A 17,813-nucleotide genomic window follows, 5' to 3' on the forward strand; every position below is an offset into this window, starting at 1 on the left:
TAGATTGTAAAATGCATGCAATAAGCCATAAACAAACGACTGTGCTTTGAAGCAAAGTAGGGTAGTATGACCACTATACCAGGGCTATTTGCATAAGCATTTATGTTGCTGTTATTTGTAAGCTTTTATTATGATTGTGGTGTATTCTATATGGGTTCTTTTCCAAAAAAAAAAAAAAAAAGATTTATTTATTGGGGTGCCTGGGTGGCTCAGGTAAGCATCTGACTTCAGCTCAGGTCATGATCCCCCCCCTTCCCCCTCCCAGGCTCCCTGCTCAGAGGGGAGTCTGCTCCTCCTCTATCTCTTTAAAGAGATATATCCCTCCAAGATATAAATATGCCTCTAAAAATACAATGTTCAGGTAAGATGGGAAAAAAAAAAGGAAAATGAAGGTCATTGTGACATCTTTTTTTTTTGTGACATCTTCTTTATAGGTAGAACCTAAGTCAAAAAATGATCTGCTTAAAAAAAAATGATCTGCTTTCACACAAAGTATTTTCAATGTTGCACCATCATCATTCTGCATGCCAGCAAAACGTTTCTCAGTCTCATCCATTTCAGGCAAATGTGTTTTTGTGTTTTTAAATGCCCCCGTACTCTTACTTACCTTCATGTTGAAGCAATAATCGTTCCACCAAACTGCTAGAAGTAGCTACATCTACAGGTCGCAGGAGCTCTGTGTTCTTGGCATTGATATCTGCTCCAAATTCTAGCAGCAAGTTTACAACCTCCGTGCTGGACTGCTGGGCAGCAGCATGTAAGGGAGTGTCCCAGTACTTGCCTTTTTGTACATCAGCACCTACATATAAATAAGGAATGGTGATAAAGACAAACAAAAACTGTTAGGCCGGTCAGTCAGCTACCTCAGAGCTGGTAGAAAGGTGTAACAGCAAGAGGACCTCACCTCCTTCTGTCATGAGTTATTTCCCTCTCTCTCTCGCTCTCTCTTTCTCTCTCTCTCCAGATATTAAATCTTAAAAGTTGGTACATCTGAGTAGATAATGCACATGCTTATGTTCTCTAATATTTTTTCTCTATGTTTGAAGGATCCCATAATACAAAATATTTAAAAAATTTTTCAAGTCCCCAAAGTAATCATATTAACTAGTATTATAAACAGAACATAAAAAATAAATAAATAAATAAACAGAACATAATCAGGTTCGCTTCTATCTTTTTCATCATGATTGAGATTTCTTAGGATTATTCAAGAGCTGGTTGCTCTTCTTCGTTTCATTTAAGACAATAGTTCTTTTTCTTTTTAAGATTTTTATTTATTTATTCATGAGAGGCAGAGACACAGGCAGAGGGAGAAGGAGGCTCCCTGTAGGGAGCCTGATGCGGGACTCGATCCCCGATCCCCAGACCCTGGGGTCACCCCCTGCGCTGAAGTCAGATGCTCAACCGCTGAGCCGCCCGGAGTGTCCCAAGGCAACAGAATTCTTTTTGTTTCCTGGAAAACTCATGAATCTAGACATGTGAGCCATTTAGGTAACATGAATATAGATTTTCCTGTCACTTCTCACTCATATAGCGTGAGTCAATAAATAGATAAAGGCATTGGGCCTCTTAAGTATACCAGCGCATTGTATTTCTACATGCAAAGTAATTGTTTTAATCTTACATTAAAAAAATCTTACCTGTTAAATTATTTATTGTATAGTTATTGTATCTTAGTGCGAGCCCTGGCACATGATGGTCGTTCAATGAATGCAATGAATAAATACTGTATAATACTGGAAAGAATAATAATTTCATTTTCTAGTACATAAGTGGTTACGACACTGAGAAATATCTATCAGTAAAAAATGCACAAGTCCTTTTCAACTCTGTTTTCTGAGACTATCAATAAAACTAATGATGTTTACGAGAAGCTGTACATTTTAAGAGTCCCTTTAGGCCTTCCTGCTACTTTCAAATTTCAATAAATGTAATGTTTTCATACTTTTTAACAAATATAAAATGTTTAGTGAAAGAATGATAGTCTATAACAAAATCTCCACAGAGATAGCATAAACTCTGTGGCTGATGTCAATTTTATGGGAGAACAGAGCCTGATAATAACAATCAATCCACAATCATTAGCAGCACTTTCTCAGTATCTTTTTTACCCCACATAAAATATTGGCTGGAAAGAATAATATTCATAGCAAAGTAAAAGAAAAAAGGTGTTAAAGTTCTACAAATAGTTCTATGAATTCATGGGAGATCACAGCCAGAAAATAACAATGTGCCAACGATTATTAGCAGAGCAGAACTGCCTACAAGGAGCTTATAATTTAGCTAAGATAATGTGAATCACACACACAGGGGTTATTAAAACTATATGTCAGAGGCCCGATGATTGCAGAAACAGTGGAGAGCACGGAATTCCATTCATTCACTTTACAGATATTTTAGGCACCTACCACATGAGAGACACTGTGGTAGGAAAGGAGGTGGGGGGATGGACATAATCCTTAAAAGAGGTCTCATTCCTATAGAGGGAGACGCCTCTATGGTCTCAAAAGATTAGGACACGTTTCTCAGGAGGCTAAAGCTGAACCATGAGGACCTGCTTTGTTTCAAGTAAGAGGAAAAACTATTAAGTCTTTTTAGGTAAACAGGGCAGGACAAAGTCTGGGAAAGCGCGTGAGTTCTTGTGGGACAAGATCCCACAAGAACTTGATCTTGATTGGGACAAGATAAGGTATCTAGGTGGTTACTACCCCTAAAACTTCCTTTGGTGGATCTATTCATGGATAGATACATATCTGGCAACATTCAACCTTGAGCTTTTAAATTTTATGACCTTTATCAGTAGGGCTTTGGGACTGTGGGGTGAAGTAGAATTACCAAGAACCCAGCTTTTATTCTTGGTTATAGATTTACATGCAACGATGCTGAGAATAAGAACATGTGTTTTTCCAACGTGGAGCCACGTGGCTCCAACGTGGAGCCCAATGCAGGGCTTGAACTCACGACTCTGAGATCAAAAACTGAGCTGGGATCAAGGGATCCAGAGTTGGATGCTTAACCGACTGAGCCACCCAGGTGCCCCAAGAACATTTTTCACAATGAGATATACCGATTATTTAGAGAAATCCATAGAATTCTGAATAGTTGCTTATGTGGATGGACAGAATGAGAGATGTTTTGGAGAAAATTACCAGCATAAAGAAGCTTCCGGACGCAGTGGAATTGCTGGGACAGACAAGCTACATACAGAGGAGTTCCCAAGTGAGGAATGTCTTGATCAACATCTATGCCCCAGGATATCAGTATTTCTAGGCATTCATGATGACCTGCCAACACAAAGTAGAGATCAGTTTACTTTTCTTCAACGCCCATCCCCTGGCACCTGACCTCGTGCTGGTCCCCTGCGGTGACTCATTGAAAGAAAGATGGAACACTGCATGCTGCTAAAGGGACTTTCTCCCCTTGTCACGTAACCGGAGAACTAAGTTACCTTTGCTGGCGGCCTCGTGTGTGGGAGAAGGAAGACAGGACTCCAGCTGGGGTTTGGCACCATATTCCAAGAGAAGTTCTGTGCAGCTGGCACTGCCTTGTGAGCATGCATTGAATAACGGAGTCACACCATCTATTGTGATTGCGTTTACCTACACCAAACCAAAATTCAAGAATGAGACTCAGAGTCCTACGTGATTGGACGCAGGGCATTTCAGAAAAGTTATACGACCCACCAGAAATCCTTGGGAAACCGTGTGCAGTAAATATGACAGCATATATTTAGCTCATACACATCAGTAAGCAAAGCTTTTAAAGGCCAAGAGGTAAACAGAAACACAATGTGGTAGGTAATTTGCAAGAGTGGGCATACAGCTAGCAGATGTCATGACAATAAATACATACTCAAGAATCAAATACACAAAAACGAATTCAATGGTTAGGTGCCTTGCAATTGGGAAAAACAATCCGCAAATGTAATGTTGACAAAAGTTTGTGATGAGGTAGGTTGTCTTGTGGGTGGCGACGGAAATCAGTGAAATTGGAAATTCTCTCTCTGAGGATTCATCTAAAGGAAATCATCCAAAAGACGGGAAAACCTAACAGGTCCACCTGTTGCTGTTTAGAATCATGAAAGCAGGCAAGAACTAACAGAATGTTCTACGTTACTATGCAGCATGCTACCCATTTTGCAATGATTGGGAAATCCTTCTTAGAGAGCCTTGAGAGGACCGGAGCAATGTGATTTTTTTATTCCACTATTTTTGAAAACAACTAAGAAGGAAAGAAAAGTGAAAGGAGAACTTTGTTCAATTCTCTTAGTAGAGGTGATTCAATGATGAATGTTTTTTTTTTTTTAAGATTTTTATTTATTTATTTATTCATGATAGAGAGAGACAGGCAGAGACACAGGCAGAGGGAGAAGCAGGCTCCATGCAGGGAGCCCGACGCGGGACTCGATCCCGGGACTCCAGGATTGGGTCCCGGGCCAAAGGCAGGCACCAAACCACTAAGCCACCCAGGGATCCCCTGATGGTTTTAACAGGTACCTACATTAGCTCCAGCTTCCAGTAGAGTTCTGGCACAGGCCACGTGGTCTCCGAGGCAGGCTTCGTGCAATGGGGTGATGTGGTCTATGGTCACTGCATTTACATTATAACCCTAAATATGACATGAATAATTTTGAAAGATGAGCAAAAAGTTATGTGAAATCATCTTTATAAATGTCATTGAAAGTGACATGTGAGATCAAAGACTCTGAGGAAATCGGGTTCAAGTTTAACAGGAGGGGCCAGTTCAGATGCCAGAGTCAATCAGTTGTCGAAACTCCTCATTCTTACACCACCACCATATCTAAACCCCATAGCGCCTTAAGCATTTTGTTTATGAGATTCTGAATATTTTAAGTTCTGCTTCCTTAACTTTCTTTGGTCTTTATGAGTTGTTTCAATTGTTATTGTTGCTTTGTTTTTTCTTTTGTAGAACTCAAGACTGTTTATAGGCTGGCTCACTTGTTTTGATTGGGGCTAATTAGAGGTTAGTCCAGACTGGGGGAAAAAAAAAACACTCTAAATTGTAGGAAGCTAAAAGAAAAAAAAAAAAAATAATGTAAAACAAAATAAATAAATAAATAAATAAATAAATAAATTGTAAGAAGCTGCTTTGTGACTTTCTGTCGCTGGATAGGAGTGACAAAGGTCTATACTAGTGGTTCAGAGCTCCGATTATGAAGTCAGTTACACTTGGGTTGGAAGCCCTGTTACACAATAAAGTAATTATTTTAATTTGGATGAGTACATTAACCTCTAAATTTTAGGGTTATCATGAGGATTAAAGGACACGATGCATGTAAAGCGATTACTGCTACGGTGTGGAGCATATGGAGCGTGTGCCCCTGTACTTCACTATCCAATCAAAACCAAGTAAACACTTTAAACATCTTTACTCCATGAAACCACTGATATCAGACTAAAATAATGAAATATTATGGAGACATGAGAGTCTTTGCCTTCCTGCCATTTTTGATGACTCACTGTCTCTTGACAATCATGCTGAGCACCCTAGTAGGAGGGTTTTGTGGCCAGATCCCTGGAGAGTATTAAGGAACACCACGGTCTGTTATGCCAGCATGGTCGCCAGGATTCTTAAAATGAAGGCAAGAAAATAACCAGCCCAAATCTTTGCCACTAGCAGGTGGCAACTTTTTAGTTCTCTCAAGTTCCCCTTTCAAAGATTTTGAATGGTCCAGTCATTCAGTCAGACTGGGGGAGCCAATTCCTCACCGCTGCACGTGGGGGTGACCAGGTGGCAGAGTGGGTGGGAAGGTCCCCATTCCCTTTCACCCTGGGGCTTTGGGGGCCGCTGACTCTTCCTGGCAGGCGTGTCAGTGGATATGAGCCACCTGTCGACAAATATCCTAAGGAAGCTCTACATGACCGTTTCGAGGGGGAGGGAGGGGTGACCTTTAGAAATTTACTGACATTTTTTTGCAGGTGTTTTTTTCTCCCCCCATCAAGTGATGATGCAAACCAAATGGTCACACGGTGAGGATGGAACTGGACAGCCCTAAAGGACACCTGGTCCCACATGCTCCCTCGATGGGTAAGAAGATGAAGCTCGGAGAGGTTGTGATTCGCAGTAAGTACCAGCCTGGACTCTCTGTGCCCCGAGTCCCGGCGCCGAGCTGTGTGCACTGGGCAAGGCCACCCCCCCTGCCTCTCGGCCACCTGAGAGCACCCCTTTCTCCCTGACACTGGGAAGCACGTGGTCAGTGACTTCCAGATCTCGCTCTACATTTGAGTCACGCTGGAAAATTTCACAAATGCACAGGCCAGGCCAGAGTACTTTCTGTTTCAGTAAGGAGTCCCCACTTTCCCTCTTCCCTCCGATGGGGCTGGGGAGCAGGCGGGTGGGGGGATGACCCCTCCGTCGAGTCCACCCCGGGCTACAGCTTCATGTACAAAAGATTGCTTAGGCATCTGCTCTGATGGGGCCTCTTGGATATTGCATGACTCAAACTTCCTTTGCAATCAGCTGCACACACCGTGGAGCCAGGCACATCTGAAGGGCTTAACGCATAATCCGTACAGCCCATGACTTCTGGCTGAAACGTGTCTACCCGTGAACAACTATACCGTATGAGCAGCTTGGAATATTTTTAAAAAGATTTTATTTATTCCTGAGAGACAGAGAGAGAGAGGCAGGGACACAGGCCGAGGGAGAAGCAGGCTCCCTGCGGGGAGCCCGACATGGGCCTCGATCCTGGGACCCCAAGGTCACCCCCGGAGCAGAGGCAGAGGCTCAACTGCTGAGCCCCGCAGGCGCCCCGAGAAGCTTGAAATATTAAGGCATGAGGCTCTACCAAAATATGTATAAGGAAATTTCGAAGATAAATGGAAACCAGGGACCTGATATGGGGGTTAAGACGAAAAAGAACCGGTGACATTTAGGAGGCCGCTTTATTTATTTTGGAGTCGATTACTGTTGAACGTTCCTGTCCTGGTGGCGGGGAGGGGCGCATTCAGCCCACGGTGCTACCTTACCTGTGACAGCAGCGTCCGCAGGGCGAGCAGGCGGCCTTGACTCGCTGCCTCGTGGAGCGGGGACCGGTCGGCCCAGGAGCCTGGCGGGGAGGACAGAAGACAAGGTGCGTGAGTCATTGGCCTTGCCCCTAAGAGGGATGTGACCGACTGGCTCTTGTGACGCCGAGCTCGACCTGGTGGCCGAGACACCTGCCGTGAAGACCCCGACACAGTGGCCAAGACACCTGCCGTGGAGACCTCGATGCCATGACCAAGACCCCTGCCTCGGAGACCCCGATGCGGTGGCCAAGACCCCTGCCTCGGAGACCCCGACACGGTGGCTGAGACACCTGCCCCAGAGACCCCGACCTGGTGGCCAAGACACCTGCCCCAGAGAGCATGGACAATCTAATTCCCGCCTGCAGGGACCTGACTGGCACTTTCCAACACACGAGGCTACAGGGCATCTTCTGGAACCGACCTATCCCAGAACTGCCGTACCTCCTCAACAGGTCTCCAAAGAAGAGGGGGATTAAGGTCCCTAGATTGGCCACAAAAATGTGTGTCATGGTTTTTCAAACAGAACCCGGAGAAAACCCTTTGTATGTGTGTGGCACCTGCAGCAGGGGGAGCAGCTGCACATGCACCCTCCACGTCCCATGCCCAACCCGCTGTCTCCCCTCTGTACCCTCACCCTGCCCTGCCCTGACAGTTTGCCCTGAGCCCTACAGGTGCTGCAACAGGTTGCTTAATTATTAACTAACTAATTAATATTTAATAATTAATTAATTATGAGGTTTCCTAAGTCCTGAATGGTGAAACAAGCTGGGATAACCCTAGAAAAGGGGGTGTCAGGCACCTGGGTGGCTCAGTCGGTCAAGGATCTGCCTTCGGCTCAGGCCCTGATCTCAGGGTGCTCGGATGGAGCTCCTCATTGGGTGGGGGTCCCTGCTCACGGGGAAGCCTGCTTCTCTCCTCTCTTACTTGTGCTATCTCTGTCACTATCAAATAAATAAAATCTCAGAAAGAAAGGAAGAAGAAAGAAAGAAAGAAGAAAGAAAAGACAGAAAGAAAGAAAGAAAGAAAGAAAGAAAGAAAGAAAGAAAGAAAGAAAGAAAGAAAGAAAGAAAGAAAGAAAGAAAGAAAAAGAAAGGAAAGGAAGGAAGGAAGGAAGGAAGGAAGGAGGTGTCAAGGCTGGGAGGAGCAGACTGTCGTCGGTGTTGGAAACGGTACCGAAAAGCTCCCGGGCTCCCTGTCCCCACAAGCCAGTGGTCAGTGCGTCCTGGCACTGCACGCCCCAGCCCGGCCCGGCTGAAAAAGGCCCTGACTGGCCGCGCCCCCCTCCTCACTGCCTCCCGCACCCCTCCCTGGCGCCTGCCCTCCTGAGGCCTGCCCAGGAGGCTCCCCACGATCCTGGGCTGCTGCACAGTGATTTTCTTGTAATTTAAACAGGATCAGCATTGTTGAGTCTATTTAAGGGACATGAGAGATCATGTTGGAGGCTTTTAATGTGATTAAACATGCAGACTATGCGAATCAGAAAAACATTAGTTTAAAGGGTATCCGTGGCTGATAAATGGAAGCAATGCTGACTAAGGAGAAAATCTTCCCACCGTAACGGGATCATGTTTGCTAGTGTCTCTCTTCTTATCTACTACCTCTTTCTATTTTGGATCCATGGGATACAATAAATACAACTAATTTTTCAAAGCCCTGCTGATCAGCCAAGTGCAATGTAAATAAAGCCACTTAGCCGTTAGAAATGTGAATTTCATGAAAAGCATTTTTGTCCAAAGCTTCTTAAATGGGTCAGGAAAAGCAGGGGACACGTAGTAAGGAATTGTACTTTAGAGACCACTTCACTACCCCTGCTTGTTCATACCTTCGAAAAAGTCTACACGTACCCCTAGGCTTCTACACTGTGGTCTTACTGAAGAACTTTGCCCAAACACCGTGAAAGTGAGGTCCAAGCAATTCCATGAATAAAATGTGGGTCACACGCATACCACACGGTTAATGAAATGACCAAGTGAACTGGGTGGAGAGGCCAGAAGTCAACTGCCAATCAGCCACCTCGTCTTACATCCAGGGATATTATGAGATATTATCGAAGGTACAAATCCTAAGGGCAGAGGCCAGAGCTTTTTCTCTACTGACTCTGGATTTGCCAGGAACGGTACCTGTAGCTGATGCCGAATAGTGAGGACTAGGTGCACGACGGGCGTGCAAGCGCTGTGTGCATTCTCTCACTTCCTTCTCACCCTCGCTTGAATGTATACGATTATTGGTTCTATCATTTAAGGAGAGTCACGTACTCTAACTACAGCTGGTCCTCCTAGTTATGACACTGCACTGGTTTTCTTTCCATCCAGCATAATTTCTTGCTTATTTAAGAGGATCAGCAAGCCAAACATCCAATTCTTTGAGCTGTCAACTGGAAGAAGAGCTACTGTTATTAGCTCTGGGATAATCTTTGTTTCTAGTAGGCGACACCCCTATTACGTATTAAGAGGAGAATTGAAATAATGCACACCAAAAAACATTTGTCGACAGAGCCAAGTTTGGCACCAAAGCAACGGTTCTTAATAAATTGGAGCATTAGTTCTTACTGAATAAAGTGTAAAAGGCACCAAAATAAATGATATTATTTAAGGGAACAGCTATGTTTCCGGTGTCAGCTTCTAAGATGAAATTTGATGCTTTAAAAATCACATACACCTGCTTGTTTCATCATTAAAGGAAGCAACTTCATTGCAGAGTGAAATTCTGGAGGACTTCAGAACATAATATCAATTTTATTGTGAATGCTCACATAAGAAAATTATAGCATTAGCTTTCCAAAGAGATCACATATGCAAAACCACTAAGTTCGGCTTACTCAGCAGCACGGTAGTAAATTGATAAAGTAACCAAGGCTTAAATATAGGAGTTTAAGTAATCGTTTGTAGTATTTATTTATTTATTTATTTATTTATTTATTTATAGTGTTTATAATGATCATATTTTTCCCCCTGTATAATGGCTTCATAAATTTCATTTCCCTAATGTAGCTCTAAAAGACGTATGTTGAATTACACGATGCAGAATCATTATTGCTGTTCTTTCGCTGCCACCAGCTAAAGGGCAATTAACCAGATGCTGGGATTGGGAAAAGCTCAGAGAGATGGTCTTCTGGATTCACTTGGGCTTGTTTCTATCTAGCATTTTTATGAAGACCTTTAATGGGCAGCAAAGCTAACAGTATTTGCCGCTGATGAAAACGTGATACTCCTCTCTCCATACTAATGTGTTTGCGCATCAAAATGATGGTGTTAGATGTCTGAGTAATTTCAGCATGGCTTGCTTCACAAAAGAAAGGAAACAAAAAAGGAAAAAGGTCATTGAGACAACAGGCCACAGAAGGACCAAAATAAAGAGACGTAAGTATTTGAATGTAGTGCCCCAAACCCCAACTGCCATGCTTCTGGTCAAGACGGTCCCCAGCTTCCTGTCCCACTGCCATTTTCTTTATCACCAAGACTTAGGTCTATTACGGTGAGGAGAAAAAAGGCTGAAGCCAGATTTTACCTATGTGTCTTTGCTAGTCTTTCTATTAACATGACCTCCAATGGCACGACAAGGGAGTTAATGTCATGGCCATCTGCAGCAAAGTGTGGGTGGGTGTCAGTGAGGAAACCACTGGAAGTAGGCAGTGTTGGATGAGGAATCCCTTGGCCCATCAGGCAGGGAGAGAGTGGAATGAGAGTTAGCTGCCCTGGTATTTCCTGGGATGGGCTCAGCTCTGCACACCTGCATGGGCCCCCTGCTGCCAGTCATTCTTCTTTCAAGAAGAGGCGCAGGGAGCTGGAGAATGAAGGGAGGAGTTTATGGGGCCAGAGTCCACAAGCTCAGAAGGAAAAAGACTGAGTGGCCAGACAGGCTAGGATTTGCCTCCCATTTTAGGACAGTGGCTTCCATGAAGTCACCTAACTTGTCCGAGATTCAGTTTCCTCAAAAAATGAGACAAGCGCCATCAACCATGAGATGGGATTGAGAAGGGGATAAAGCAGGTAAAGGGCCAGCTCTCGAAATGCACAATAAAGAACCAACTAGTATTTTTTGCTAAACAAACTGGTAAATAGGGGAGATTCTAATATGAATCCTAGGGAACAATCATTTTTCTCCCAAACTAGAGAAACTCAAACCATAAATAACAGCATCTATTGACTAAAATAATTTTCAGTGCTATCCGTTTGTTTAAACCAAATAAAGCAACTGAAATATTTATCAATGCACTGAAGCCAACAATCAACATCTGCTGCTGCATTTTTCTTCTTTCCCAAGAAATCTATAGGAAATAAAGATTCGTCCATCTATTGACTTATAGGACATGCATGGACTCAATGCAAAAAGTTTTGTGTTTGTTTGAACTCTGCTTACTTAACTCCCAAGCAACCCCACCTCACTGGCTTCCTTGTCATGCCGCCGTAGAAGAATCTCTGAAAGTAATCCGGTAACATGTGAGAATCAAAGGATACGAGATCATATTCCAGTTCCCATTTTAAAGTAAGTCTCCACCCCTCCTTATTTCTTGCCTTCGCAATCTGAAATTCGGCAACTGCAAATTTCTATTAACAATGTGTTCAATACAAAATATCTTACCTTTCCATATGGGTATGCTTTACGTTAAAAAGATTTATAAGCTTTCTTGAAACCAAGCAAAATCAAACATATCTTCATAGACAGCAGTTCAGTGACTTTACAATCTTGCCAGACTGGAACTGGGTAGCTATGATTTTTAAAATGTCCAATTTAACTCTCCCGGATAAAGTTATTCAGCATGACACTTGTTTTACAAAACACCTGTAACTTTCCCCACACGAATCGAATGCCTACTGTGAAGGCCTCCCTGTGGCTCCCCAAGAGGGTGACTGGACTATATTTAGAAACACCATCAGCCCCCAGACATCTGATATAGAATTCACAGGGAGAGCGCCTGCCCTGTTCTGTAAACATTGTGTTGCAAGAGCAAAAACATTTACTTTCTTAGATAATAATCCAGTTTGGTAAGGGTCTATACCATACCTAAATCACCATCTCCCCAGGGCACTTCAAGCCAGCCACTGTTGAGGTAAATCCGACTCATATCTTTTTTTTTTAAATTTTTATAAGCATTAAAAAAAATCACTTGTCATTTGCTAGTTCCATTCGGCCATCTTAGGGAGCTCTAAGCTCTTTGTAACATGACCTTTCACCTCCAAAACCAAAAACAGCTTGGGAAAAACCTCACTTCCCAAACTGCTTTTTCTGGTTGATCATTCCTCTTTGACAAATTGCTTATCCTAACTTATTTTTTTCTGTACAGTGTGTGCCTTGCAATAAAATCAAAGTATTACAATTAGATCTCTGCCCATGGCTATGATGAAACCAATTTCCTTTTTAGAGAAAAAAATTTTTCCTGGCTCCCCTTCCCAGGCACAGCAGTAGGATGTAAACTCACTCCAGGGCTAACCTTGCAGTGGTGCAGAGGGCTCTCTGAGTTTGGGTCACACCCACTTTCCTCAGTTGGTCCCAAAATAGGAAATTCAGGAAACTCATCTCAGACAGGAAATTATAAGGAGATGTGGGAAGCAATGGGATCATCACATATGGATCAGTGCCAGATGTTAATGCATTTTACAGCTCCCTTTGCTTATAAGGCATTAAATTAACAAACTTCTTCCTAATGGCGGTGGAGGCACCATGAAGCCAATGAAACACGCATTGCACCCCCCATTGCACCTCCCCCCCCATTGCACGTTTTTAAGACGCTGTTGTAATCTCATGTTATTTTGCTTAAAGAAGATCCCCAAATGCAGATAAGCTTCACGCTCAACATCTGACCCATCCCTACTCCCAGGTTTACAAAATAATTAAAAAACACCAGGCATTTCCCGACCTTGACTGTGTACTTTCCTGTTTAATCACATTAATAGAGCCACATAAACCCACGAGGGCATGCTTGACAAGAAGTGACATGCTGTTAAAACCAGTCTCTTCCAAGCTTGAGACTCTCCTTTCTTTCCATTCCTCTAGCCTCTCTGAAAGTTTCCTCAGAAAAATCTAGTCCAGATCTGAAACCGCCAGCTGTACCCTGGGAACTTCCAGTATTAATGGAGAGTTGCATGGATCTGCAACTTACTCTAGTTGATTTCTTGTTCATGGTCTAGGATCCTTTCATTATCACCTAAGAAGATAGTGTCTGGCTCCAAACATTAAAAAAAAAACCCTAACAAACAAAAAACAAAACAAAACAACAACAGCTAAGTGAAAAATGTGCTGGGGTTGATCTAAAAAAAAAAAAAGATGACATTTCCTACGAAGTGAAGACAATGGAGTCCCCATGATATTTATGAATATCCAAAATCAAGAGAGAAAGCGATTTTAAGACCCTCTTCAGGTAACAATGTACTCTTGGAAGAGACTACCCAGTCATCCCAGGGAACTGTCACTCGTCACTGGGATTGTGGACAGAGGACACTGGACCTCTTCAGACCGATCTGAATTCAAATTCCGGCACAGATACTAGTTATGTGAACTCTGTAGTGATTTAACGTCTTGACCATTAGTTTTCTTAGCCATGAGGGGAAGGATAGGTCTATGCACGTCACAGGCTTATAGTGAATACGAAGTACTTAGCATGGTACCAAACACGTCTGAAACCTGACAATACAACTGAAATTCCATTTTAAACAACTATCTGCCCCATCAGCTTTTTATTACCTCTCATAAACAGGAAGTAGGACAACCTAACTTATTTAGGATTATGAGGCTTTTGTTCATCTTATTCCTCTTGTCTACATACCTGTAGGAGATATAAAGAGATAGGCTATGGTCAAAATTTGGGGACAGTGATCTCATCTGTATGGATTACTCTCCAGTCTAGAGCACTTCCCTGGCCTCTCCCACCAATTTTAGTGCCAATTTCAAAGTTTACCCCTCGATATTTTGCTGGCACCTCAATACATTTCTAAAACCAAGCTCATCAAAACCAGTTATTTCTTTCTGCTTCTCTTCTGCTTTAAACAATACCATTCTCCCTGTCGCCTGGCACTCATCGTGTGGTCTTACATTTAAGCACAATAATTTTCCAGGAAACTTCAGACGTGTTGACTGTCTCATGTGCTTCTTTGTGAAGAGATAGATACTATCGCCCCAGTATTCTCATTCATGGACCTTCATCATCCCAAGTGGAGTCCTAGCATCTGTCTACACTCACCTGTAGGGAGATCTCTTCTGGCCCCATTGATATAAATATTATCCACATGTAGGTTAGTCCAGATTGGTATCTCCAGACCAGCTCTCATTTTGAAGTTCCAGACTTGAATTTCCAGCTGGCTCTTCAGTTTCTCCACTTGGATATTTAAATAAGCAATTTGACTTCACACAGAAAAACCCACACATGCTCTGCTTCTCTTAAACCTCCTCCCTATCAGTACCTGGCAACTCCACTCATCCAGGTGCCCTGGGGCCAGAAACCTGCATGTAATCCTTGGCTTCTGTTTCTCACACCCCACAGGCAAACCCTAGTGAGTCTTTCGCACCTACCTTTCAAATATAATCTGACTTCGGTTACTGTCTCCTAACCTTCACCGCTGCTACCTTAATCCAGGCCACCAATTACCTTCACCTGGCTTTTACTAGTCTGCCCACTGGCCTGTGTGAGTGTCCACTCGTACCCTTCCATCAGTCTGTTGTAACCACAGATGCCAAAATGACCCTTTTTATGTCAGAGGGAATCCAATGGCTTCCTTTCTTACCCAGAGTAAAATCCAGAGTCCCTGTCATGACCTCCAAGTGTCTCCAGGCAACTCTCTGATCTCAGGCTCGACCTGGAACCCCTTCCATCAGCAACACTGGCCTCCTTGCTTCTCCTCAAACCCACCAGATGTACTTCTATTCCCTCTGCTTGCACTGCTTCTTTCTGAGACCTGCACGTGGCTTCCTCTCTGACTTCTGCTCCACACTGGCCGGTCACTTTATCGGAGAGCCCTTCCTTGACCACCTCATATGAAAAAGTCTCTTATCCTGGTCTTTGTTCTCTCTACCCTGCTTTGTTTTTCCTTCTGAGTACTTACTGCCACTAGAACGTAAGATCTTGGAAAGTAGACTTGGTATATTTTGTTCATTTCTGTGTCCCCAAGACCTAGCACATGAATAATGTTCATCGCCTGATCAATGAATGTCCAGAATCTCATGAGTTGTAGAGCTGCTCTAGAGCCTGGGAGCTCCGCTCCAAAATCCATTGGTTCTTCCATTGTGCCAAGCCTCTGGCCTTCCACATCAGTGAGTCCTGACAGTATTTCCTTAAAGCGGTAATCTTGCCCTTCACATTCATCCGCTATTTATTCATTTATTAAACACATGTGGTGATCTACTAGGGCAATTTTCACCCTTCTAGATGCCAGAGATACACAGAGGAAACTAGAGTATGGTCTGCTTCCTTTTGAATTCAATTTGGACTATAGTCTCCCTAAATGGTCATCCTGACACCCATCTCTAGCCCACCATTCTTAACACTGCCACTGAATTAAACTTCCAAAGCATCTAGAGTTCCTGCCAGGCCTTTAGGAAAATTAGAAAAGGCACCCGTTTCCGTAGCAACCATGGCCCATGCTGGGCACACATGCTCAGCTTGCACAACTGAAAACACCTCCACAATCTTGCTGTTCAAAAACCTTCAGTTTTTATTTCTTATTACTTGCCTTCACATACCCTGTGATTAAACTGGACTGTTGTACATGTTCCCCCAATTTTGTTTTTTTTCATATCATCTTCCCCCTGCTCGATTCTCTTTAAAAATTTTTTTTTTACTTATTTTAGAGATAGAGAGCTCAGCGAGCACAGTGGGGAAGAGGCAGAGGGAGAGAGAATCTCAAGCAGACTCCCCACTGGGCACAGAGTCCCATTGGGGGCTGGATTTCACCACCTGGAGATCATGACCTGAGCAGAAGCCAAGAGTCCATGGCTCAACTGACTGCACCACCCAGGAGCCCCTCGACTCTCATTCTTTCGTTGCAGAGTAATTTCTTGGGTATATCTGCTTTGCTGGTTTACCTACTTTGCTCACAGTGCCTGAAGAAGTCCAAACAGCAGAAGTGGCTTGAAGATAGCTTCCCTTATGGGGAGAGCTCCATGCCGGTTTGGGGCAAGTTACCTTGGTAGGGTGAGAAGACAGCCAAGAGAAGGACAAAGAGGCAGGAGGAAGTGTGAGAGAAGAGGGGCAAAGGAACTCAGGGAGGGAGGGAGAGGCCGAGAGCACTAGACAGGGTTTTAAATGCCAGTCCACGAGGCCAGCAGGAGTCTAAGTCCACTCTTTGGCCACATGAGAGAAGTGATAGGACTGGAGGAGAGGTCCCCATCTGCAGGACAATATTGCATGCCTAAAGTTTGACATCAGGCCCAAATTTGCACAACTTGTTTCAAGGGATAAATGGGTTTGGCCAGCAGGTTCCTCAGCAGGAAGCCTGTGGATTGATGGGGTTGGTGCACCTCCCTACTCACTAGCATTCAGCTCCCACCTCTGCACAAAGTTGAAGAGGAGAAGAGGAGGGGAAATTATTAAAAAGATAAAGTTCCAAGTCAGCCTAAGAGATGAGAGCTTGAGGCCAGATTTAATTTGGAAGTTAAAGAAAGCTGTCCTCTTTCAAAGATGGTCTGACAATCTTCAAGGTCGGATTCTTTCTTATTAAACTAGATTGGCTTTTTCCTGACCTCCTCGTAGAGCCCAGCTCAGAAGTTTTCTCCCTGACTCCTTAGGAGTGAGCCTGTCAGCTGTGTGGTCTTCCTGTGTTGCCAGGACTGACTGCAAACCTGGATTTTCTGAAATCAGGGTCTCAATCAGCACTGGGCCATAGTGGGCTCCTCCTGCTTCCTCAGCTATCATCATGCTCATGTTCCTAAGAACTCTGTCTGAGCGGTCATGTGGGGCTGGATAGTGGGGTTCAAAATGGGCTGTGGAGGAGGGCAGCTCTGGATGGGACATCTGACTATCATGTATTTGCTATTGCAACTTGGTGAGTTTCAGTTGCTAAATCATCTATAAAATGGGGCAATGATATCTACATTTTCTAGTTCTTCAGTGGGTTAAATGGGCCTGTGTGAGAAGAGTTTGACCCAAATTATGTGCTTAATAGAACCCTGACTGTTATTTCTATTGTGTTGAGATTCAGTGTTGTGGGCTGAATTGTGCCCGCCTAAAATTAATGTACTGAAGTCCTCGTGTCCAGGGTGATGATATTAGGAGGTGGGGCCTTCGAGAGGTATGTAAGCAGGAAGAGTGGAGTCCGCATGCATGGGATTAGTGTCCTTATAAAAGTGGCTCTGGAGAGATCCCAGCTCCTCCATCATGGGAAGAGACAGTGAGAAGGTGCCAGCCATAAGCCAGGAAGAGGGCCCTCATCAGAACATGACCCTGCTGGCACCTTGATCCTAGACTTCCAGCCTCCAGAGCTGTGAAAAATAAAGTTGTTTATAGCGGCCCACTCAGTGGTATTTTGTTATAGGAGCACAAGTGGACTAAGATAAGATTATTTTGTCCTCCAACAAATTCCTATGTTGAACCCTTAACATCCAGTGTGACTATATTTGGAGATTCAGCTTTTAGGAGGTAATTAAGGTTTAGCAACATCATGAGGACAGGGCCCTAATCTGGTAGAGTTGGAGGACTTACAACAAGAGAAAGAAAGAGAGCTCTTTCTCCCCAAACACGTGCCAAGAAGAGGCCATATGAGCATACAGTGAGAAGGTGGCTATCCACAAGCCAGGAAGAGAGCTCTCTCACCAAAACCTGACTCTGTAGGCACTTTGTTCTTGGACTGTAAGCCT

General features: G+C 43.8%; 1 protein-coding gene across 4 annotated transcripts in view; it reads right to left on the minus strand.

Annotated features, from left to right (window-relative positions):
• The window catches only part of ASB5 (ankyrin repeat and SOCS box containing 5), a 50,534-nt gene that overhangs the window by 676 nt on the left and 32,045 nt on the right, over window positions 1-17,813 (minus strand). For 3 of the 4 annotated variants that reach the window (XM_072775855.1, XM_072775857.1, XM_072775856.1), the window contains 5 exons: window positions 6,990-7,069; window positions 4,501-4,608; window positions 3,449-3,599; window positions 3,150-3,284; window positions 608-799 (listed from right to left, as the gene is read on the minus strand). In XM_072775855.1, coding sequence (XP_072631956.1) covers window positions 608-799; window positions 3,150-3,284; window positions 3,449-3,599; window positions 4,501-4,608; window positions 6,990-7,069 — 666 coding nt within the window. Of the gene's footprint in view, window positions 1-607; window positions 800-3,149; window positions 3,285-3,448; window positions 3,600-4,500; window positions 4,609-6,989; window positions 7,070-12,032; window positions 12,172-17,813 lie in introns of those variants that run through there. The other variant, XM_072775858.1, reaches the window with a different exon arrangement.

This window comes from Canis lupus, chromosome 15 (assembly GCF_048164855.1).
Source record: "Canis lupus baileyi chromosome 15, mCanLup2.hap1, whole genome shotgun sequence".
Taxonomy (NCBI): Eukaryota; Metazoa; Chordata; class Mammalia; order Carnivora; family Canidae; genus Canis; species Canis lupus.